The sequence below is a fragment of the Rhinopithecus roxellana genome, chromosome 17 (genome assembly GCF_007565055.1).
Source record: "Rhinopithecus roxellana isolate Shanxi Qingling chromosome 17, ASM756505v1, whole genome shotgun sequence".
In the NCBI taxonomy this organism is placed as follows: Eukaryota; Metazoa; Chordata; class Mammalia; order Primates; family Cercopithecidae; genus Rhinopithecus; species Rhinopithecus roxellana.
In genome coordinates, this window is record NC_044565.1 from 74,234,270 (window position 1) to 74,259,438 (window position 25,169).

The window sequence follows — 25,169 nt, forward strand, 5'->3', positions numbered from 1 at the left end:
AAATATAAATACTGCTCCAAATTTTCAAATTTGCATTTCCATCATTCAATAAAGCAGCCAAATTAAGCCTGGAATGCCTTGGTTCCAGTTCCAAATCCTACTTCCAAATCCAGAGCAGCATTTTGACCCAGCTTAGGTTACATGCGTCAGGTGCCTGTCTATGGATGAGTCAGCTGTGGTCAGGGAGTAGGGTCATGTTAAGAACATACCAGTTCCCAGCCAGGCGCGGTGCCAAAATAAATCTCTCTACTACACTTGGAAAATGAACATAATTTTATCTCAGTCAAAATGTTGTCAAGGTATTATTAATATTTAGTTTAACTTTTAACAAAGATGAAGTGTATCAAAGTTAAAATTGTATGTGTCATTTTTTAGCATTTTCAGTTACAGAAACCATTTAGGGTGGATAACATTGTATAGTAGCAGTATGAGTTTAGGTTCTACTTAACTGACTTGATGTATTATAACTTTATTCTGTTCCTTCACATGTTAAAATCTTACAAGTATGCCACATGTTCAGATACTCACTATGATTAGATGGTAAACTACTAGAATTAATTGTCTTAATAAATTATTAGAGTAATTTATTATTAATTTAGTCTGTGCAAACACGGATAACTTTCAACCACTTAGGAATTCTGAAAACTTAATTTCTCTTCACATGTTCTCTTCTAGTTCTAACACTAAATTTATTTTTCTTTTTACTTAGTTTAATGACATGTTTAATAAGTTACTGGGTAACAATGAGGAAACCTAGCCCTGTCTATTCATTTGGGTAAGTTCAAATTATTTTATTTTTTGCTAACTTATGACTACTAAGATATTATTTATAGTAGACAATAAAGAGCTAGCTAGAGTATTTCTGGAAAATAAATGCTGTGTACTTAGTGAAATGATGATCAGATAGTGAAAATAGATAGGTTGGGCACAGTGGCTTACCCCTGTAATCCCAGCACTTTGGGAGGCTGAGGCACGCAGATCACCTGAGGTCAGGAGTTTGAGACCAGCCTGGCCAACATGGCAAACCCCTATCTCTACTAAAAATACAAAATTCATCCAGGTGTGGTGGTGTGCACCTGTACTTCCAGCTACTTGGGAGGCTGAGACAGGAGAATCGCTTGAACCCAGGAGGGGGAGGTTGCAGTGAGCCAAGATCGTGCCATTGCACTCCAGCCTGGACGACAGAGCAAGACTCCGTCTCAAAAAAACAAAAGAAAATAGAAAAGCATCTTCCAAGAAACATAAATATTTAAGGTATAAATCATATTAAAATAAAATGTTCACATTAGGTTTTTTACATTTTATAAAGCAAATATTTAAAGTTCACATTAAGTTCTTTAATATTTTGGGAATTTATTTTAGCTAGAGCAAGTACAAAGGATTTTCATGTTAGTGTATCTTCTAGATGTTAAATAAATGTGATATAGTTTAATACTAGGCAGTGGTAAAGATGGATTTTCATCTGAAACTGGATTTGTGATAGCAATGGATCAACAAATAATTTGAGATTTGTTTCCATAATTTTACTTTTTATTTTTTATTTTATTTATTTATTTATTTATTTTTTTGAGACGGAGTCTCGCTCTGTCGCCCAGGCTGGAGTGCAGTGGCCGGATCTCAGCTCACTGCAAGCTCCGCCTCCTGGGTTCACGCCATTCTCCTGCCTAAGCCTCCTGAGCAGCTGGGACTACAGGCGCCCGCCACCTCACCTGGCTAGTTTTTTGTATTTTTTTAGTAGAGACGGGGTTTCACCGTGTTAGCCAGGATGGTCTCGATCTCCTGACCTCATGATCCGCCCGTCTCGGCCTCCCAAAGTGCTGGGATTACAGGCTTGAGCCACCGCGCCCGGCCTTGTTTCCATAATTTTAAAAATTACTGAGGCCAGGTGCGGTGGCTCACGCCTGTAATCCTAGCACTTTGGTAGGCTGAGGCGGGAGGATTGCTTGAGTTAGAAGCCAGCCTGGGCAACATAGTGAGACCTGTCGCTACAAAAAAGTTTTTTAAATTATTGTACATGGTGATATATACCTGTGGTCCCAGCTGCTTGGGAGGCTGAGGTGGGAGGATTGCTTAAGCCCAGGAGTTTGAGGCTGCAGTGAGCTGTAATTTCATCACTGCATTACAGGTGGCAAGAGTAAGACCCTGTCTCAAAAAAAAAAAAAGTACTGAAAGTTGAAAGGAAATAATCTTTTATATTAAAGGTTTAAAAATGTATTTAAACGTGAGTTCCTTTTAGATTCTAGGAAACAACTTGAAAGAATTTTACTTTATTATTTTTAGCTGAAGAGGCATATCAACCAAAGAATTTTACTTTAGTAAAGAAACTTTTGGACCAAACTTACTCTTCTTTTCCACCATACCATTCATTGGGACTATATTCTTTTGAATAAAATTAGGTTTTATTTACTTAAACAATGAGAAGAAGTAAATATAAAATTTTAAAGGATTTTCATAAATCAAGTCATAAATCAAAATGAATTTTTAAAAAATATTTATTTTTTTAATTTTATTTCTTTTTTGAGACAGAGTCTCATTCTGTCACCCAGGCTGGAGTGCAGTGGCATGATCTGGGCTCACTGCAGGCTCTGCCTTCCAGGTTCCAGCGATTCTTCTGCCTCAGCCTCCCAAGCAGCTGGGACTACAGGCACCCGCCACTATGCCCGGCTAATTGTTTTTTGTATTTTTAGTAGAGACAGGGTTTCACTGTGTTAGCCAGGATGGTCTCGATCTCCTGACCTCGTGATCCGCCTGCCTCGACCTCCCAAAGTGCTGGGATTACAGGCGTCAATAGATTTTTTTGGTATGGTGTGAAGCAGGAGTAAAGGCATATTCTGGAGTGCAATAGCGCAATTCGGCTCACTCCAACCTCCATCTCCCAGGTTCAAGCAATTCTCATGCCTCAGCCTCCCAGGCACCTGGGATTACAGGCGTACACCACCACACCCAGTTAATTTTTTGTATTTTTAGTCGAGACGGGGTTTTGCCATGTTGGCCAGGCTATCGCCCATGTTGGAGTACAGTGGCATTATCATAACTCATTGTAGCCTTCAACACCTGGGCTCAGGTGACTCTCCTGCCTCAGCCTCCTGAGTTGCTAGGACTACAGGCACATCCCACCATGCCTGGCTGATTTTTAACATATTTTTGGAGTCAGGGGTCTCACCATATTGCCCAGGCTGGTCTTGAACTTGCTTCAAGCGATCCTCCCACACCCCAAGTAACTGGAATTACAGGTATGGAGCCACCGTGCCCAGCTGTTACTATCTTTTTTATAAAGGCTATTCTATGGTATGCAGTAGTATTTCATTGTGCTTTTTTTTTTTTTTTTTTTTTTTTTTTTTTGAGACGGAGTCTCACTCTGTCGCCCAGGCTGGAGTGCAGTGGCCGGATCTCAGCTCACTGCAAGCTCCGCCTCCCGGGTTCACACCATTCTCCCGCCTCAGCCTCCGGAGTAGCCGGGACTACAGGCGCCCGCCACCTCGCCCGTCTAGTTTTTTGTATTTTTTAGTAGAGACGGGGTTTCACCGTGTTAGCCAGGATGGTCTCAATCTCCTGACCTTGTGATCCGCCCGTCTCGGCCTCCCAAAGTGCTGGGATTACAGGCTTGAGCCACCGTGCCCGGCTTCATTGTGCTTTTAAGTTATTTTCCTTACGACTAATTGAGCACCTTTGCATATGTTGATTAACCATTCAGATCACCTCTTTTTTAAAATGCTTGTTAAAAATCTTTTAACCATTTTCCCTTTTTCTTTATTAATCTGTAACAGTTCTTTATATATAAGTATCTTCTCCTTCTCTTAGTTGCCCTTCTTCTTAATGGTATCTTCTGATGAATAAAAGTTTTAATTTTAGGCCGGGCGCGATGGCACACACATGTAATCCTAGCACTTTGGGAGGGTGAGGTGAGCGGATCATTTGAGGTCAGGAATTCGAAACCAGCCTGGCCAACATGGTGAAACCCCATCTCTACTAAAAATACTAAAATTAGCCACGCATGGTGGTGGGTGCCTGTAATCCCAGCTACTTGGGAGGCTGAGGCAGGAGAATCACTTGAGCCCGGGAAGCAGAGGTTGCAGTGAGCCGAGATCGTGTCATTGCACTCCAGCCTGGGCGACAAAGTGAGACTCCGTCTCAAAAAAAAAAATTTTTTTTAATTAAATGTATTTTTTCGGGTTGGTCCTTTTGTGTATTTGTTAAGAAATCTTGGCATGCCCCCAGGTCATAAAGACACTTTGCTCTGTTATCACCTAGAAGCCTTACTGTTCAATTTTTCATATTTAATCCTACAATCCAGTTGGAATAGATTTTTTTGGTATGGTGTAAAGCAGGAGTAAAGGCATATTCTGGAGTGCAGTAGCGCAGTTCAGCTCACTCCAACCTCCATCTCCCAGGTTCAAGCAATTCTCATGCCTCAGCCTCCCACGCACCTGGGATTACAGGCGCACACCACCACACCCAGTTAATTTTTTGTATTTTTGGTAGAGATGGGGTTTCGCCATGTTGGCCAGGCTGATCTTGAACTCCTGGCCTCAAGTGATGTGCCTGCCTCGGCCTTACAAAGTGCTGGGATTGCATGTGTGAGCCACCGCAACTGGCTCTTCTTTATTGCTTTTATGTGCCACGTTTTTCACAAATCATGACTATATATGTGTAGGCCTGTTTCTAGATTCTCTTTTCTGTACAATTTGGTGTATTTGTACTTGGATTAGTACTGTACTATGTTAATTATTACAGCTTTGAAATACCTGTTGATATCTGGTAGTATAAATCTTCCAGCTTCGTTCTTCTTCAAGATTATCTTTGCTTTCCTTCACGTTTTGCAGTTCCATATGCATTTTAATATCAGTTTCTCAAATTCCACAAATAATGTTGGTGCATTTGCATGCGGTTTTTCCTGTTCCTTTTTATTTTTTCAGTAGCTGGAAAAAACACTTAATTTGTATTCTATTATAACCTACTTTTTTCACTCACCTTTTTCCATGTCAATAAATACTTTTTTTGTTTAGTAATATATAGTGTTATATTGTTGATTCCAACATTTTTCCCTTACACATAACAATGTGATGTACAGCCTTAATTTTTTTAATTTTTTCTGTGCCTCCATGATTATTTTCTTGAAACATTTTAAGCATTTATACTTACCATAAATATTGCATACCGTTAGACCATGTGTTGCAGGAAAAACTAAAACAACAGTTCCTGGCCTCTAGCTTATAGTCTAGGGATTATAAAATATGCTCATAATGTCACTGTAGTTATGTATAGAAATGAAAGGCAGTATAATAAGTGGTTAAAATATGAACTCTAGAGTCAGAGTGTCTGAGTTTGAAAACCTTCTACTTGCTAGCTATATGACTCTAAACAGTTACTTTTCTTTTTTATGTCCTGAATTTCTTATCTGTTTGAAAAAAAAAAGTGAGCCAAGTGTGTAGTCCCAGCTACTCAGGAGGCTGAGCTCGGAGGATTACTTGAGCCTGGGAGTTCAGGGTCCAGCCTGGGCAACATAGCGAGACCCCCATCTCTTCAAAAAAAAGAAAAAAGTGGGCCGGGCACGGTGGCTCAAGCCTGTAATCCCAGCACTTTGGGAGGCCGAGACAGGCGGATCACGAGGTCAGGAGATCCAGACTATCCTGGCTAACACAGTGAAACCCCATCTCTACTAAAAAAATACAAAAAACTAGCCGGGTGAGGTGATGGGCGCCTGTAGTCCCAGCTACTTGGGAGGCTGAGGCAGGAGAATGGTATAAACCCGGGAGGCGGAGCTTGCAGTGAGCTGAGATCCGGCCACTGCACTCCAGCCTGGGCGACAGAGCGAGACTCCATCTCAACAACAACAACAACAAAAAAAGAAAAAAGTGGATAAAGTAATTCTAAAAAGGGGTTGGGAGGTTTAGATGAGGTAATATGTTAAGTACCCTGGTGTCTAATGCACAATGGGTCAATTAAGTGTTATTATTATGATTGTGATTATTTCTAGAAAAATAAGGACTATAAGTGGGTCCTGGTAATTGTCTTTTTTTTTTTTTTTTTTTTAATAATTTTAAAGTATTTCTGGGAAGAGAAAGCCTTTGGCATGGGCTGAAGGTGCTCTCTCTTCTGGGTCCTGGGAATTACACAAATAGGTACTCTTTGGAATCTGTGATTTTCATTGTTTATTATTCTTCTAGAAACCCTAATCTGCTCTAACAGTGTTTGGCTCATAGTAGACAGCACCTATGTGTATTAAGTGAGCAAATAAATGAATGTAAATGTGTTCTAGAGAGACTGGTTTGTGAATTGAAAGAATTGTGATGATCTAATTAATGTTTTGGTTGCAGGTTTGAAAGATTAGAAGTCCTGGCTGTATTTGCCTCCACAGTCTTGGCACAGTTGGGAGCTCTCTTTATATTAAAAGAAAGGTACATTTGTATATGATATTACTCTAAATCTCACCTATGACACCTTTGGGAACATGAAAGAAACCCGTCAGACACATTTGCTTTCAAGGGTATGAAAATTTAGATGAACAGGGCTGGAGTTTTGATAGTACAGTTTTTTTATGTTTCAGACATTTTCGTCTGTTTCACTTTTTTTACTTCCTTAATGCTACTAAATTGAATGAGAAGTGGTTGTGAATGAAACAGAGATTCAGTCAGGCATGTTTGATGCTTATTACAAACCCATTGAAATCGGCTTGGCAGAGAAAGATTGACATTACATATTAAGGATAATTTGTGAAAAAAGAAAACAACTAAAAAGGATAATTTGTGAGTCTCCTTGCCTCATCACTGCTAATAGTTAATAGTTGTAATATTAAAAGATTTTGTGAACTTTAAGGTGGGTTAATGATATATTTAATAAAGCTTTTTAACTTTATAATTTATAGGACTTATTTAATACATTTTTATTTCTTTTAGTGCAGAACGCTTTTTGGAACAGCCCGAGATACACACGTGAGATTTTATTTTCGATATATAATTTACTATTGATTCTTAATTATTAATTGATGTATTATTAAACAGTTGGCCAATGTCAGAGTTCAGACTGTGGCAACATAAGTTTTTGCTGGTATTTCACAAACAAAATTCCCAAATACCAAGACTCCATTTCTTTACCCTTAACAGTTCCCAAGTTCTAAATATTTTTATACTGCACACGAAGGCCTTTCTATCTTGGCTTCAGGCTTCTCATTATTTCCAAACCTAGGAAGCACTAAGCCAGCTTCCCCTAGTCTTCTGTAATTTTAAATTTGACCTTCAAAATCTTTTCATAGCACCTATAGAAAAGAGAATTGGATCAGGCTCAGGGGCTCACACCTGTAACCCCAGCACTTTGGGAGGCTAAGGCAGGAGGATCACTTGAGCCCAGGAGTTCAAGGCCAACCTGGGCAACAGAGTGAGACCCTGTCTCCAAAAAGAAAGAAATGTATATATATGTTTCATATATATTGCAACTATGTGATTTTCATATATATATGAAAAGAGAATTGTATGTATCATATATATGAAAAAACAATTGTATTTCTCAACCGCATAGTTGCCAGCTATATGGACCTTATCTATTCTGATCAGTTTAATTCCGAAAAGTCTGATTTGTCCAGCATATCATAAAACAAATACCATTAACATTTATACAAATTTATAACAGCGTTTACCTGTAGGAAGATACTGTTAATGCTAAAAGTCCTTTCTTATCCTTTGTAAGATGGAGCAACAGTAGATGGGACATGGGTGATGGGGCTAGAAACTAAGTTCAGGTTCTGTATCTGGAAACACCAAATCATTAAAGCAGACCACTTTACCTTCCCACCTCTTAGTCCCTCTACGTATTGAAATTACCTACTGATAATACCAAGAACAAATTAAAGGTGAATGTTATCATTCTTTTTAGGGGAAGATTATTAGTTGGTACTTTTGTGGCTCTTTCTTTCAACCTGTTCACGATGCTTTCTATTCGGAATAAACCTTTTGCTTATGTCTCAGAAGGTATGTTTTTTATTTATTATTAATATAAAAATCCAACTAATCTCTTATAAAAACAAGTCTTTTGTTTGTTGCATTCACTCAAATCAATGAGGAAGTATATTCTGAAGAGAAGAGAGAACTAGCCCAAATGTTCTCAAGTCTTTTTTAAGTGGAAAATTATAAAACAAAATCTCATTAGTTCAAGCTTTAAAATAACAAATTATTTTGAAACAGGCAGGAATGACCTGTAAATTAAATCATGTGATGATGAAAAATTACATTTACCAAATAATGTGAGATTTTAAATGTGTAATCTATCTAAGAAAAGTCTCATTGTAAGCATTTTAGAAGTCTCAGTATACTTAGAATAGTTGATATACTAATTGAAAATAGTTGTATTTTGTTAATAAAGTAAGTTCCCAGGAACTTCTCTTTGGCAATGGTGGATGGGCATATATATTTGCAAGTAGCCAAACTTTATTGCTTTTGAAATATTCTTTTATTCTGAAGTGTTTACAACTTCAGACGATTTTTCACTTTTGCAGTCTAAATTATTGGCATTTTTCAATAATTTCAGTGTTTTGGAATCCCACTAACGCACAAAAGAGTTAGCCACTAAGAGATGGAGAAGTGAGGTAAAAACAGAAGTGGGATGTTTGCACAGACCCACACTTTGAAGTATAGAGAAGCACAGATAGGTGTGGATCTTTTTAGATCTCACTCTAGGACAGTCAAGAGAAGAAAGTTTTCTGAAATGCCCGTTCAAGTTTAAACAACTTCATGAATGTTATGAAGATAAGTTGTGTTTGTATGAGTTAAAGAATTACTGCATGAATTAGAAAAATAAATAATGTTGCTTATGATCACCTGAATTTCTTGAAAAAAATTCATAATTTATAAAATACTGTAACACTTACTCTAGAAATTTTTAAGATGGTGCAAAGATTTGGAAACACTATTTCTCTGTAAAGATCAGGAAGACATAAGAAGGAAATAAGACTACTGATAATCTTATGACCCACAGATAATATGTTAACATTTCTATGTTATTCCTGTCACTTTTTTGCATGTACACGTACATATAATTTTATGTGCTTACTTAAAATTATATATATTACAATTTTATGCCTGGCTTTTTTTTTTTTTTTTTTTGAAACGAAGTCTCACTCTCTTGCCCAGGCAGGAGTGCTATGGCACAATCTTAGCTCACTGCAACCTCTGCCTCCTTGGTTCAAGGAGTTACAGGCATGTGCCACCATGCCTGGCTGATTTTTGTATTTTTAGCAGAGACGGGGTTTCCCCATGTTGGCCAGGCAGGTCTCGAACTCCTGACCTCAGGTGATCTGTCCACCTTGGCCTCCCAAAGTGCCGGAATTACAGGTATGAACCACTGCGTCCGGCCATGTCTGGCTTTTTTGTTAGCATTATGTCTTCAGTATTGCTTCTCATTAAATACTCTTTGAATGTAAATGATTTTTTAATGCTTGCATAATATTCTGTTATGAATATTTTAAAATATTTTATACATTTCCAACTTTTCCTTTTATAAATAACTATAATCAGCCTCTTTAGATCAACTTTGTCTGCATTTTTTATTCCTTCTGTAGGATAAATTCCCTGAGAAGGAATTATTTACTGGATTAAAAATACAGTATTTTTTAAAGGCTTTGTTGTATATTGCCAAATTTATTTCCAGAAAAGTTATCTAGTTTATATCTTTATTTATTTTATTTTATTTTATTATTATTTTTCATAGAGACAAAGTCTCCCTGTGTTATCCAGGCTGGTCTCAAACTCCTGGGCTCAAGCAGTCCTCTCACATCAGCCTCCCAAAGTGCTGGGACTACAGGCGTGAGCCACTGCTCCCAGCCTACTTTATATTTTCATTAGCTGGAAATGAAGGTTCCCAGAAACATCAAGATTTGTGACATTAGCTGGGCTTAGTATCATGTGCCTGTAGTCCCAGCTACTCAGGGGACTGAGGTGGTTGTATTGCTTGAGCTCAGGAGTTTGAGTCCAGCCTGGGAAACATAGGAAGACTCTGGCTTTAAAAATAATGAAGGCTGGGTGTGGTGACTCACATCTGTAATCCCAGCAGTTTGGGAGACCAAAGCAGGCGGATCACAAGGTCAGCAGTTTGAGACCAGCCTGGCCAACATGGCAAAACCCTGTCTACTAAAAAATGATAAAAATTAGCCGGGCATGGTGGCAGGCACCTGTGATCCCAGGTACTCGGGAGGCTGAGGCAGGAGGATCCCTTGAACCTGGTAGGCGGAGGTTGCAGTGAGCCGAGATCACATCATTGCACTCCTGCCGGGGTGATAAAAGTGAAACTCCATCTCAAAAAAAAAAAAAAAGAAAGAAAAAGAAAAAAGATTTGTGAAATTACTTGAAATTTAAGTGGAAAATAATATTGAATACTTTCTATATGCCAAGCACTGCTAAATAGTTTACGTAGAATAGCCCATTTAATTCTATCCTTATGAAGTAAATACTTTTATTATGCCCATTTTACACTAAGGCACTGAGAGATTAAATTACTTACCCAGTGCTACACATCTAGTTACAGGCAGAGCTATGATTTAAAGCCAGATATTCTGACATCTTACTTAACTGCTCAACTGTTTTTCTTTTGCATAAGTCTTGCCGATCTTTTTTACATGATGGTACACATTTTAAAAATGGATATTTCTGTAGCACTGTGGGATAAATGGAAGAGGATTCTTGAGCCTAGACACAGGCTACTTGTCTAAGAATAGTAACTGACAGGTGTCTTTGTAGGTACCCAGGTCCTCACCTGGCTTTTTTGAGAGTTGAGGGAAGTAATTTGTACGTCATTTGAATATCCCTTATCTGAAATGCTTGGGGCCAGAAGTGTTTCACATTTTAGGTTGTCTTAGATTTTGGAGTCTTTGAATTATATGTATGGGTTGAGCATCCCAAACCTGAAAATTCAAAATTCATAATGCTCCTATGAGCATTTCCTTTGATTATCATGTTGGTGCTCAAAGTTGTGGATTTTTGGTTTTCAGATTTGGGATACTCAGCCCATACCTATGGTCCATTCCCAGCACACTGGTTAGGAAGCTCTGCTTAAAAGTATAAAGAACCACCGGGCACAGTGACTCACACCTGTAATCCCAGCACTTTGGGAGGCTGAGGCAGGCGGATCACCTGAGGTCAGGAATTCAAGACCAGCCTGACCAACATAGTGAAACCCAAGTCCGGAGTTCAAGAGCAGCCTGACCAACATGGTGAAACCCCAACTCTACTAAAAATAGAAAATTAGCCAGGTGTTGTGGCACGCGCCTGCAATCCCAGCCACATGGGAGGCTGAGGCAGGAGAATTGCTTGAACGCAGGAGAGGGAGGTTACAGGGAGCCGAGGTGGCACCCCTGCACTCCAGCCTGGACAAAAAGAGTGAAACTCCATCTTAAAAGAAAAAGTATAAAGAATCTTTAATAGTAACAATGAAATATCTAAGTTCACTAATTCCTTCAGGTCAACTGTATATTGTATAATAGTTGAAACTGCTTTTGACTTAGTGGCATAAGGGCATAAAAGAGGAAACATTTATAGATTTGAGGAGTAGCATATTCTTTTGTAATGTTATTCAGTCACTGCCAAATTTATTTTTTAAAATTAAAGAACTCAAATATTTCGGATAGTGGTTTATTTTCTTCTATATAGATAATTTAAGTATTTTCTTCTTAAAGCTGCTAGTACGAGCTGGCTTCAAGAGCATGTTGCAGATCTTAGTCGAAGGTAAGATGTTATGGAGTTTCATGATATGCATAATTTAAAGGAATACACAAGAAATGCATCTATCATGGGAACTTAAATTATTCATTGCTGAGGTTACTACATGAATCACACAGATCAGATTGTTATTCTCCCTTTACTTTTTAATTGACGATACAAAAGAGAACTTTATAAGTGAAAGGGCTTTGTTCACAAATCCTCTTTGCTTTCTTTAAGAAGTACACTATGTGGTACCAAAATACAAATTATCTTTACAAGGTTGTCACCAGTTTTATGTGAGTTCTGCTAATGGATACTCTTTCTGTTTGTTTTTTCTTAGCTTGTGTGGAATTATTCCAGGACTTAGCAGTATCTTCCTTCCCCGAATGAATCCATTTGTTTTGATTGATCTTGCTGGAGCATTTGCTCTTTGCATTACATATATGCTCATTGAAATTAAGTGAGTATTTTTTATTGTTGTCAAGTATGTTTTGATTTCTGGGGCCTTAATTTTAAGGGCATCAGCAGGATGGATAGTGGTCAAGCTTCTAGCAGTTTTGCTTATGACCTGTGTAACTTAGATCACGTCTTTTCCTTAGGTGTCTTCATCTGAAAACTTAAGGGGCTTGGGTTCAATAAGTATTTCTTACCACCATATATAAAACAGACTGGAAAACAATTTAAATTGCCTACTGCTGACCTGATGAGTAAAACAGAAAAGAGAACAGTGAGAAAGAGATCTGAACCACAGCTGCTATTGCTGAGAGAGGGAGGAGAAGAGGATGTAGGTGTGAAACAATTTTTTAAAAATAAAGCCTTTTAGGAAATAGGCTTTATAGCTGCTTTAAGCTTAACATGTTATGGCATATGATTCTTTGGCTACCCACCTTTTAAATATTAGTCTTTACTAGAATTTGTCCTTCTTCTTCTTGCTGTTTTGTGTATTTTCCTTTAAAATCACATGCAAGTATTTGTTTTTGTTTGCTACTTCTGTGGGATTTCCAGATTTTTACTTCTAGCCCACATCTCTACTGAATTACAAAAGACGTGTCTTCCTGACTTCTGTATGTGTCTGCTTTAACTGAACCTGTTTTCCCTTAACTCCAAAACTGTTTTTTCTTGTATCTCCCATCTCAGTGAATGGGAGATACAAGAAAAATACTGTCATTTATGCCAATGCATTCTTATTTTAAATTGCATTAAAATATACATAACATAGAGTTTTTTTTTTTCTGAGATGGAATTTCGCTCTTGGTGCCCAGGCTGGAGTGCATGATCTCGGCTCACTGCAACCTCCGCCTCCCGAGTTCAAGCAATTCTCCTGCCTCAGCCTCCCAAGTAGCTGGGATTACAGGCGCCTGGCATCACACCCGGCTAATTTTGTATTTTTAATAGAGATGGGGTTTTGCCATGTTGGCCAGGCTAGTCTTGAGCTCCTGACCTCAGGTGATCCACCTGCCATGGTGGCTCATGCCTGTAATCCCAACATAGAGTTTTTTATTTACATTGAGTGTACAATTCAGTGATGTTACCTGCAACCATTACCACCATCCATCTCCAGAACCTTTTTCCTCCTTCCTTTCTTAAACTCCATGCTCATTAAACAGCTTTCGTTTTCTTCCTCCTCACAGCCCCTGGAGACCACCATTCTACTTTCTGTCTCTAGGAATTTGACTTCTCTAAGTACTTCATAGAAATGAAATCATGTAATATTTGTTCTTTTGTGTCTGCTTATTTCACTTAGCATAATGTCCTCAAGGTTCATCTATGTTGTAACCTGTCAGAATTTCGTTCTTTTTTAACGCTGAATCACATTCCAGTGCATAATGGGTAGACAACGCATTTTGTTTGCCCATTTATCTATCAATGGATATTTGAATTGGTTCCATTTCTTTCGCTATTGTGAAGAATGCCACTGTGAACCCGAGTGTACAAATACCTGAGTCCTTCCTTTTAATTCTTTTTTTTTTTTTTTTTTTTTTTTTTTTGAGACGGAGTCTTGCTCTGTCGCCCAGGCTGGAGTGCAGTGGCCGGATCTCAGCTCACTGCAAGCTCCGCCTCCCAGGTCCACGCCATTCTCCTGCCTCAGCCTCCCGAGTAGCTGGGACTACAGGCGCCCGCCACTGCACCCGGCTAGTTTTTTGTATTTTTTTAGTAGAGACGGGGTTTCACCGTGTTAGCCAGGATGGTCTCGATCTCCTGACCTCATGATCCGCCCGTCTCGGCCTCCCAAAGTGCTGGGATTACAGGCTTGAGCCACCGCGCCCGGCCCCTTCCTTTTAATTCTTGTGGGTATATACCCAGAAGTGAAATTACTGGGTCATATGATATGATAATTCTGTATTTATCTAATTTATTTAATTTTTTATTTTTGTGGGCACATAGTAGGTATATATATTTATGGGGTATATGAGTTATTCTGATACAGGCATACAGTGCATAATAATCACATCAGGATAAATGGGGTATTCATCACCTCAAGGATTTATTTTTTCTTTGTGTTATAATCTAATTATGTTCTTGTTTATTTTTAAATGTACAATAAATTATTGTTGACTGTAGTAACCCTGTTTTGCTATCAAATAGTAGATTTTATTTATTCTAACTATATTTTTATATCCATTAACCATCCCCTACATCCCCCTAATATTTTAGTTTTTTGAAGAACTCTAGTGCATCCTTAAATATCCACTTTTCCTTCCTCCTCCCCTCTCACCACTCCCCAAGCCATTTCTAATTCATCTCCAAGCCTTGTGTAATTGTTTATTAATATTTATTTATTTGGCTGGATTTGGTGACTCACACCTGTAGTCCCAGCAGTTTGGGAAGCCAAGGCATCCAGGTCACCTGAGGTCAGGAGTTCAAGACCAGCCTGGCCAACATGGCAAAACCTGTCTCTGCTAAAAATGCAAAAATTAGCTGGGCATGGTGATGCACACCTGTAATCCCAACCACCTGGGAGGCTGAAGCAGGAGGATCGCTTGAACCCAGGAGGTGGAGGTTATATATATATGAGACATACATGTATAATATATATCATGATATAATATATTATATCATGATATAATAATGATGTATAATATATATCATGATATAATTATACATATATCATATATATACATTATATCATATCATATATTATCAACATATATATTATATGTTATATTATCATATATATAATATAATTATATTACACAGAGTCCTGTGTAATCAGGCCCCTACCAACCTTACTAACCATCTATCTATTCCTGACCATTTGTGGTTTTATTGCTGGGTGATGGTTTTCATGCCCCTGCACATGCAGCTTTCACTTGCTCATCTTTGAAGTCTCTGCCCAAATGTCACCTTCTCTTTTTATATTTGGCCTTTCTGGATTATCCCCACCCCAGTAAGCCTTGTCACTCAATCTTTGGTGTAGCCATGGTACACTGTAGGCATTTCTGCCTTAGTGCCCGAAGTGCTTCATTATGTTTTTCACATGTGTATCTCCTATTATTTCTAGGGCAAGGATTGTGTCTCATTCACATTTCTATTCCCAGCATGTGGGAAAAAGTAGAAAAGAGTGCACAATCAGCTTTTAATTATTGGCATTTTGGTCTGTATTGTTGGTAGAACTTCAGCCAGTTTGAATTGTTGATGTTGGCTACAGTGTTACCATAAAAAATTCCTGGAGAATCTTACCTGGTGAAATTCCTGGGGAATTTGAACTTTTATTGGAAATAATTATCACTCACTGGAAAACTGATATAATTACTGATATATTTCATTAATCTTTCTGTATAAAAAATTACTAGTTGAGTGACACGTGGCCAAGGCCGAGCGGCCACCCTGCCCCTACTTCCTTTCACGTTTTCTCTGCCTGTAGATGGTTGTGGCCACTGTATCCAGAGGGAGGCAGCAGTGGCCAGTAATGCCTGGGAAACTCCTCTGGGGGTACATTTTGGAACTGGAAGCACCCTTGGAGGAGTCTGAGAGCCAGAAGAAGGAGGGGCAAAAGGGCGTTATGGATATCACAATTTCAGATAATGGATTATGGACCTGTACTTCCTTTATATGGTTGTTAAGAAGATTGAAACAAGATACGCTGAAAGCACATTACACAGTGCTGGAGTGACAGAAGGAAGTCAAGGCACCATTATGACTCAGATGAGAAATCAGGAACAAGAGAAAATGGTGTTACAGATTACCTGGATGCTCCCAAGATGAAAAAAAACTAAAATGAAAGAGAAGCTAAATGGAGATACTGAAGGAGGATTTAATAGACTTTCAGATAAATTCTTTAAATCTCGTAAGTCAGTAAGAAAAGATCTACCGAATGGAGATATTGATGAATGTGAAAAAAAAAAGCAAGTATCATCCTTAGATAGTTCTACTCATAAATCAAGTGATAATAAACTAGAGGAGACCTTAACACGTGAGCAGAAAGAAGGCGCCTTCTCCAATTTTCGTATTTCTGAAGAGAATGTAAAATTTCTGAAAGGTCGAAGTTCTGAATAGGAAACATCTCTCTTTCCTATTCTAGTTAAGACCTTTGGTCCTGTATATGAAGGAAAAGATTTAATAGCTCAAGCATGGACGGGAACAGGAAAGAAAGACATTCTCTTTTGCCATCCCTTTGATTGAAAGACTCCAGAGAAATCAAGAAACAGTTTTTTGTTTGTTTGTTTGTTTGTTTTTTGAGATGGAGTCTTGCTCTCTGTTGCCCAGGCTGGAGTGCAGTGGCATGATCTGGGCTCACTGCAAGCTCCACCTTCCGGGTTCACACCATTGTCCTGCCTCAGCCTCCCGAGTAGCTGGGACGACAGGTGCCTGCCACTGCGCCCAACTAATTTTTTTTTGTATTTTTAGTAGAGACAGGGTTCCACCATGTTAGCCAGGATGGTCTCGATCTCCTGACCTCGTGATCCACCCACCTCGGCCTCCCAAAGTGCTGGGATTACAAGCATGAGCCACTGCGCCCAGCTCCGATTGGATCTTTCTAAACTGTGCCACGTTGTGCTTGATAAGTGGATCAAATGTTAGATTTAGGTTTTGCTGAACACGTTGAAGATATTATTCATGAATCCTACAAAACTGATTCTGAAGACAATCCTCAGACTTTACTTTTTTCTGCAGCTTACCGACAATGAGTGTACAAAGTTGCAAAAAAATGCATGAAATCCAGATACGAACAGGTTGACCTTGTTAGAAAAATGACTCAAAAGGCTGCAGCTACTGTGGAATATTTAGCCATCCAGTGTCATTGCTTTCAGAGGCCAGCAGTTATTGGAGATGTCCTTCAAGTCTGCAGTGGGTCTGAAGGGAGGGCTATTATTTTCTGTGAGACCAAGAGGAATGTAACTGAAATGGCCATGAATCCACACATAAAACAGAATGCCCAGTGTTTACATGGGGACATTGCACAGTCACAAAGAGAAATTACACTAAAAGGCTTCAGAGAAGGTAGTTTTAAAGTTTTGGTGGCAACCAATGTGGCTGCCTGTGGTTTGAACTTTCCTGAAGTTGACCTGGTGATTCGAAGTTCTTCTCAGGATATTGAGTCCTATAGCCATCATTCTGGACGCACAGGTAGAGCTGGATGGACAGGGATTTGTATATGTTTTTATCAACCAAGAGAAAGAGGTCAACTAAGATATGTGGAACAGAAAGCAGGAATTACTTTTAAATGTGTAGCTGTTCCTTCTACAATTTATTTAGTTAATCTAAAAGCATGGATGCCATAAGCTCTCTGGCTTCCTTTTTTTATGCTGCTGTTGATTTTTTCCAGCCATCAGCTCAGGTACTGATAGAAGAGAAAGGGGCAGTGGATGCATTGGCTGCAGCTTTGGCCCACATTTCTGGTGGGCCAAGATCTTTGAACCACGATCTTTGATCACCTCTGATAAGGGATTTGTGACCATGACTCTGGAAAGCCTAGAGGAAATACAAGATGTCAGCTGTGCTTGAAAAGAACTTAACAGAAAGCTGAGTAGTAATGCAGTGTCTCAGATTACCAGAATGTGCCTCCTGAAAGGAAATGTGGGTGTTTGCTCTGGTGTTCCTACAACTAAGTCAGAAAGGTTACAGGCAGAGTGGCATGATTCCGACTGGATACTCTCAGTGCCAGCCAAATTACCTGAAATTGAAGAATATTATGATGGAAACACATCCTCTAATTCCAGACAGAGGAGTTGCTGGTCAAGTGGCCAGTCGGGCTGGTCAAGTGGTCGATATGGCAGCCGGTCAGGTAGACAGAGTGGACAAAGGAGTCGCTTAGGAAGTCGACAAGGTGGTAAAAGATGAAGTGGGAATAGAAATCGATCAAGAAGTGGGAGCTACAAACAGAGTTTTCACTATTTGATGGTTAATCTACCAGTATGAGCTTGCCTATTTCTGCCTAATCATGTACATTATCCACCAAAAATTAGGTCATCATAGTTGAGGTATGTGTCTACTATTTGCAAAGAAATTGGTCATATTTTTTTAAAAAGTATTTCACAAGAATGGTTGTAAACAAATCTACTTATCCAGTTATACCTGTGAATTAAAAACCCTCCTTTTATTGTCTCTTTAAAAAAAAAAATTACCAGTTGAAGTTTTTTGTCTGTCTCAAGCAAAAAAAATATATTTCAGCTCTTTCTAGTTGACAGGTAGTTTGACCAAAAAATGCATAATGGAGAAATGTCCACATTTTTTTCATCATACCTCTTCCTACTAATTAACGTAATTATTAGTTATTTTTCCACTAAACTTTGACAGGAAAGAATTCTAAAAACTGGGGTTTTTTTCTTTGAAATGTTTCTTTGCGAGTAGTAGCCAATTGTGATAAAATTGTGTCCTGTTGCTCAGTCCTGTTGGTTTAAGATAATTAATGTTCAGGAGATTTAGTTGTAATATGCTCAGTGAGATATAAATTTAAAACGTAAAATTGTTTTTTCCTTTTAGTAATTACTTTGCCGTAGACACTGCCTCTGCTATAGCCATTGCCTTGATGACATTTGGCACTATGTATCCCATGAGTGTGTACAGTGGGAAAGTCTTACTCCAGGTAAGGTTCTTCTTCCAATGTGCGTGCTTAATGTTAGCCATGTTCTTCTACCAGATTAAAAAGTTGCATGTGTTCTTCTACCAGATTATGAAATTTTTATTTTTTAGTTTAATTTAATTTATTATTATTTTTTTTTTAGAGACAGGGCCTCGCTCTGTCATCTAGACTGGAGTACAGTGGTGGGATCTCGGCTCACTGCTGCCTTGACCTCCCAGGCTCAGAGGACCCTCCCACCTCAGTCTCCTGAGTAGCTAGGACTGCAGGCACACACCACCACACCCAGCTAGTTTTTAAAAATTTTTGTAGGGATGGGCTCTCACTATGTTGCCCAGGCTAATCTCAAACTCCTGGGCTCAAATGATCCTCTTGCCATGGCCTCCCAAAGTGTTAGGACTATAGGCGAGAGCCATTGTGCCCAGCCATATTTTTTCATTACAAAAACTTTTTTGGCAGGGCGAGGTGGCTCACACCTATAATACCAGCACTTTGGGAGGCCAAGGCGGGCAGATCACAAGGTCAGGAGTTCGAGACCAGCCTGGCCAACATGGTGAAACCCTGTCTCTACTAAAAACATACAAAAATTAGCCAGGCATGGTGGTGTGCGCCTGTAATCCCAGCTACTCAGGAGGCTGAGGCAGGAGAATTGCTTGAACCCAGGAGGCAGAGGTTGCAGTGAGCTGACATTGTACCACTGCACTCCAGCCTGGGCAACACAGCAAGACTCCATCTCAAAAAAACAAAACAAAATGTTTTGTTAATGCCCTCCCTTTAACAGTACAGATAATGAAATTTTTAGTTACTGGAAGTTCCTGCTAGAAATGAAGTCAAACAATAATCTCTGAAATTCATATAGTAAGAACTTGATGAAAGTCCATTAGCCTGTAAAATAGGCACAAATCCTCCTGTATTTATAATGTGACAAAATCATAAATTTCAAATTATTATTATGTTTCAAGTGAAAACAGTGTTACTTAAATTTTTTTTTTTTTTTTTTTTTTTTTTTTTTTTTTTGAGACGGAGTCTCTGTCTGTTGCACAGGCTGGAGTGCAGTGGTGCTAAACTCAGGTCACTGCAACCTCCACCTCCTGGATTCAAGCGATTCTCCTCCCTCAGTGTGCCGAGTAGCTGGGACTACAGCTATGTGCCACCATGCATGGCTAGAATTTTTGTATTATTAATAGAGTTGGGGTTTCACTACACTGGCCAGGATGGTCTCAAATTCCTGACCTCAGGTGAGCCACCCACCTTGAACCTCCCAAAGTGCTGGGATTACAGGCATGAGCCACTGCGCCTGGCCTGAAATTTTTTTTAGATATTTATTTTCCCTCAGTAATGTGCTCTGGCTTTTGTGTGATCTGGTTATGACTATTTTATTATTTCCTGCCACTGAGTTAGTGAGACTTTAAAATTTCAAACTTAAAATTTTAAATGACACATTGCCACTTACTGAAACGATAGTAACACCCTGAGTAGAAAGGCAGTTTCCCAGGGCTAGATGTGCATGTAAGCACTGTGGTTTCTTCTGTCATACCCTTATGCCTTTTCCAAAACTTAAGGCAGTAGCTCCATCTCCAGAAACAATAAAAATAATAAGATAATAGTTGCATAGTGCTATGCCCTATACAAAATACTACCTTTCTAACCATTTCCCAAAGATTTTTTGTTGGTTGGTTGGTTAAGTGTTATTTATCTTTTTATCTTATCTTCAAGATAGAAAAACAGGTATGGGCCAGTGGGTGATATTGTTTCACTAGTGGGGCCAGTTGAAACCTCTTTTCTCTAATGGTAGGACACCTGTCAAAGCAAAGGCTAGCTTAAAATCCTTTTGGGGAGCAGGTTCAGGACCATTGTTGGCAAACTTTTTTCCTGCCCCTGTTATTCATATTTTATTATATTTTTCCCCAGACAACACCACCCCATGTTATTGGTCAGTTGGATAAACTCATCAGAGAGGTAAGATGGAATAGTAAATAAAATCATTTTATTTTATATCGGAGAATTGAAAAGGTGGATACTTTTAATACTTTATTCACCTCTACCTAGAATTTTATTTTAGGGAAGTTCATGTTCTTCACAGTAACATGCTAGGAGCCATAATATAGTGGCAAACAGAAAAATATGAAAAATTGTTCAATTTGGAAAACAAATTCACTTGAAGTAAATGTGGAAGGTAATGGCCTAACGACCAACCTATTATAAATGCTGTGATTTTTATTTATTTTATTTAGTTACTTATTTATTTTTTTTGAGACGAAGTCTTGCTCTGTCACCAGGCTGGAGTGCAGTGGCGCGATCTCAGCTCACTGCAAGCTTCGCCTCCCGGGCTCAAGCGATTCTCCTTCCTCAGCCTCCAGAGTAGCTGGGACTATCGGCACGTGCCACCATGCCCAGCTAACTTTTTTTTTTTTTTTTTTTTGAAACAGAGTCTCGCTCTGTCACCCAGGCTGGAGTGCAGTGGTGCTGTCTTGGCTCACTGCAACCTCCATCTCCCAGGTTCAAGTGATTCTCCTCCCTCAGCCTCACGAGTTGCTGGGACTAGAGGTGCATGCCACCACACCCAGCTAATTTTCGTATTTTTAATAGAGACAGGGTTTCACTATGTTGGCCAGGCTGATCTTGAACTCCTGACCTCGTGATCTGCCCACATCGGCCTCCCAGAGTGCTGGGATTACAGGCGTGGGCCACCGCACCTAGCCCGCCCAGGTAACTTTTGTATTTTTTTTTTTTTTTTTTTTTTTTTGAGATGGAGTCTCGCTCTGTCGCCCAGGCTGGAGTGCAGTGGCACAATCTTGGCTCACTGCAACCTCCGCCTCCCGGGTTCAAGTGATTCTCCTGTCTCAGCCTCCTGAGCAGCTGAGATTACAGGCGCCCACCACCATGCCCAGCTAATTTTTGTATTTTTAGTAGAGACAGGGTTTCACCGTGTTGGCCAGGCTGGTCTGGAACTCCCGACCTTGTGATCCACCCACCTCGACCTCCCAAAGTGCTGGGGTCACAGGCATGAGCCACAGCGCCTGGCCTAACTTTTGTATTTTTTTTTTTTTTTTTTTTTTTGAGACGGAGTCTCGCTCTGTCGCCCGGGCTGGAGGGCAGTGGCCGGATCTCAGCTCACTGCAAGCTCCGCCTCCCGGGTTTAGGCCATTCTCCTGCCTCAGCCTCCCCAGTAGCTGGGACTACAGGTGCCTGCCATCTCGCCCGGCTAGTTTTTTGTATTTTTTAGTAGAGACGGGGTTTCACCGTGTTAGCCAGGATGGTCTCGATCTCCTGACCTTGTGATCCGCCCGTCTCGGCCTCCCAAAGTGCTGGGATTACAGGCTTGAGCCACCGCGCCCGGCCTAACTTTTGTATTTTTAATAGAGATGGGGTTTAACCATGTTAGACAGGATGGTCTTGATCTCTTGACCTCATGATCCACCCACCTCAGCCTCCCAAAGTGCTGGGAATACAGGCGTGAGCCACCGTGCCCAGCCTGTTTTTTTTTTTTTGTTTTTTTTTTTTAATTTGAGACTGAGTCTTGCTCTATCACCCAGGGTGGAATGCAGTGGCATGATCTTGGTTCACTGCAACCTCCACCTCCTGGGTTCAAGCGATTCTCCTACTTCAACCTACTGAGTAGCTGGGGTTACAGGCTCTCACCACCACGCCTGGCTAATTTCTGTATTTTTAGTAGAGATGAGGTTTCACCATGTTGGCCAGGCTGATCTCCAGCTCCTGACCTCAAGTGATCCACCCCTCTTGACCTCCCAAAATGCTGGGATTACAGGCGTGAGCCACCATGCCCAGCCTTTGGTTGTTTTTTAAAATATATATATAAAAAGAGATGGGGTCTCACTGTGTTGCCCAGGCTGGTCTTGAACTCCTGCCCTCAAGCCATCCTCCCATCTTGGCCTTCCAAAGTGCTGCGATTACAGGCATGAGCCACTGTGCCCAGTCAAATGCTGTGATTTTTTTTTTTTTTTTTAGGGGGTACAGAGTCTTGCTCTGTCGCCCAGTCTGGAGTGCAGTGCTGTGTTCTCTGCTCCCCACCAGCTTATTGTTGTACTTTTTCAGTAGAGACAGGGTTTCACCATGTTGGCCTGGCTGGTCTCGAACTCCTGGCCTTAAGTGATCTGCCCACCTCAACCTCCCAAAGTGCTGGAATTACAGACATGAGCCACCATGCCCAGCCTAGACTTTCTTTTAAGTTGTTACAAATTTCCACCTACTAACCAATGAAGAAATAAAATAATGAACTATTTTGATGTTGAAACTATTTTAAACCTTTGATTATCAGTGTCACAGAGGCCACTTTTACCAGTATAATTAGCTACTACTCTCAACTAGTGAAGCCTGGCCTTGGGTATGTGTCCTGTGCCACTGTACCAATGGGCTACACACAATATATCTGGCCTTGGAATTTCTTCTAGACTCACATCCAAACAACATCCTGTGTTGTGCAGAGCTTTGTTATAAGGGAATTCAGAGAAAGAAGTGATTGAGAAAACAAAAAAATTAAGTAAAAAATCTGATACCACAAAGTGCTAGATATAATAAATATATTCCATATTGATAAAATGAAAAGAACCATACACTGTTACATAAATTGGTGGGGGTAGGGGTTTAAAACTGAGCAGTGGAGACCTGATTCTAAAAGAATTGGAGCAAACAAGAAACTAGGAAAGCAAGGTCTTGGGTCAGTATGGAACAAACAGGAATGATGACTTGAGTGGTCTAAGACTTCTCTTAGCTAATGAGTGTCCTTGTGCAGGATTTGGCTATGCCTGAGTCCATAATGTGACTAAACTGCGTTGGATATGTTAAGTACAGACAACTCTGATCACCTCTTTCTGTTTTTGGTTAGGTATCTACCTTGGATGGAGTTTTAGAAGTCCGAAATGAACATTTTTGGACTCTAGGTTTTGGCTCATTGGTATGTTCTTTTACATATGACTTTAGTTATAATTTAAAATATGGTCTTCCATTTTTAAAACTGAAAAAAAGTATTTCCTTAAAATTTTCTGGAGCCTTTGGATTCCTAGTTATGTTAAGCAGAGTCTAAAATGTACATGAATTCAATTACCTAATTGAGGGATTTTTTGTTGTTTAGAGACAGGGTCTCACTCTGTTGCCCAGGCTGGTCTCAAACTCCTTGCCTCAAGCAGTCCTCCCGCCTTAACCTCCCAAAGTGTTGGGATTACAGACGTGTAATCCCAACAATAGAAGAATGTTTTTATTTTTTTCCTTCAAACGTGTTAATGGTAATAATACAAGAATGTCCAGATAAGATAAAATTTGTAGTCAGTGTAATTCCCAAATAAGAAAATGTTTTAAAAAATTAGAAGTGCAATTGCTTTCTTTTTTAACTGCAGTTCTCAATTTGGAGAGTTTGCTGAATATTTTGAAGAACTACAATAAGACAAAAATTTCATATTTTCTAATTCAGTTTGAACCTCCATACCAGGGAGATGTTTTTATGACACGGTTTTACTCATACGTTAGGAATGATGAGGAAAATACAGAAAATGTAAAGCACTGTAATCTTATCTAAAGAAAACTGTTGTTGATATTTTGGTGTTTACACATTTATTTTCCTTAGAAAATGAGATCATGGACTGGGCGCGACTCATGCCTATAATACCAGCACTTTGGGAGGCCAAGGTGGGCAGATCACCTGAGGTCGGGAGTTCGAGACCAGCTTGGCCAACATGGTGAAACCCTGTCTCTACTAAAAATACAAAACTAGCCGGGCATGGTGGTGTGGCACGCGCCTGTAATTCCAGCTACTCAGGAGGCTGAGGCAGGAGAATCGCTTGTACTCGGGAGGCAGAGGTTGCAGGGAGCCAAGATCACGCCATTGCACTCCAGCCTGGGTTACAGAGTGAGACTCTGTCTCCAAAAAAAACAGGAAATGTGATCATGCTGTTTTATAATTAGCTCTTTTCATTTAATGAATTTATCATGAACAGTTTTCTATGTCATTAAATACTCTCCTACAGTATCATTTAAAAAAAATTGGGTTTGATTTTTCTAATATAGCACAAATTTATAGATAAGCAGATCAAAGCTGGTCCAGCAGGTCAGTGATGTTACCCACTTTGCAGTCTTTAGTTTCAGGCTATGCTTTTGTAGTGGTAAAATGGTTTCTTCACCTTCACCTTCCCCAGCTCTTTCCCTCTTTCATTATTTTGGATGTCTAAAATTTATTAGAAGAAAAACTTGAGACTGTAACATCCTCTCCCTCCTTACTGGGAAGGTGCCAAGTGACCAAAGTGTCAAGAGACCAAAGAATGACTTGGACAGGTCCAGCATGGCCAGTAGGTGAGTTTATTAGGACTTACCTACGGGGCACTCCTGGGAAGTAGCAGGACAGCTTTAGAGATCTACCCACCTCCCATTTCTAAGCTGCTTTTAAGCTAATTTTCTCGCTCTTTGCCTACTGTATGTATGTAATGAGACTGTTTTCCTCGGTAGGGTCTCAG

At 39.7% G+C, this 25,169-nt stretch overlaps 1 protein-coding gene and 1 pseudogene across 6 annotated transcripts in view; both read left to right on the top strand.

Moving 5' to 3' along the window:
- Positions 1–25,169, top strand: part of SLC30A6 (solute carrier family 30 member 6) — a 54,791-nt gene that overhangs the window by 16,688 nt on the left and 12,934 nt on the right. For 3 of the 6 annotated variants that reach the window (XM_010388057.2, XM_030921057.1, XM_030921058.1), the window contains 9 exons: positions 710–775; positions 6,318–6,398; positions 6,897–6,932; positions 7,870–7,964; positions 11,660–11,708; positions 12,025–12,144; positions 18,609–18,711; positions 20,617–20,664; positions 23,552–23,620. In XM_010388057.2, coding sequence (XP_010386359.1) covers positions 710–775; positions 6,318–6,398; positions 6,897–6,932; positions 7,870–7,964; positions 11,660–11,708; positions 12,025–12,144; positions 18,609–18,711; positions 20,617–20,664; positions 23,552–23,620 — 667 coding nt within the window. Of the gene's footprint in view, positions 1–709; positions 776–6,317; positions 6,399–6,896; positions 6,933–7,869; positions 7,965–11,659; positions 11,709–12,024; positions 12,145–18,608; positions 18,712–20,616; positions 20,665–23,551; positions 23,621–25,169 lie in introns of those variants that run through there. The other 3 variants (XM_030921060.1, XM_030921061.1, XM_030921059.1) reach the window with 2 other exon arrangements.
- LOC104681705 lies at positions 15,595–18,044 on the top strand (annotated as a pseudogene).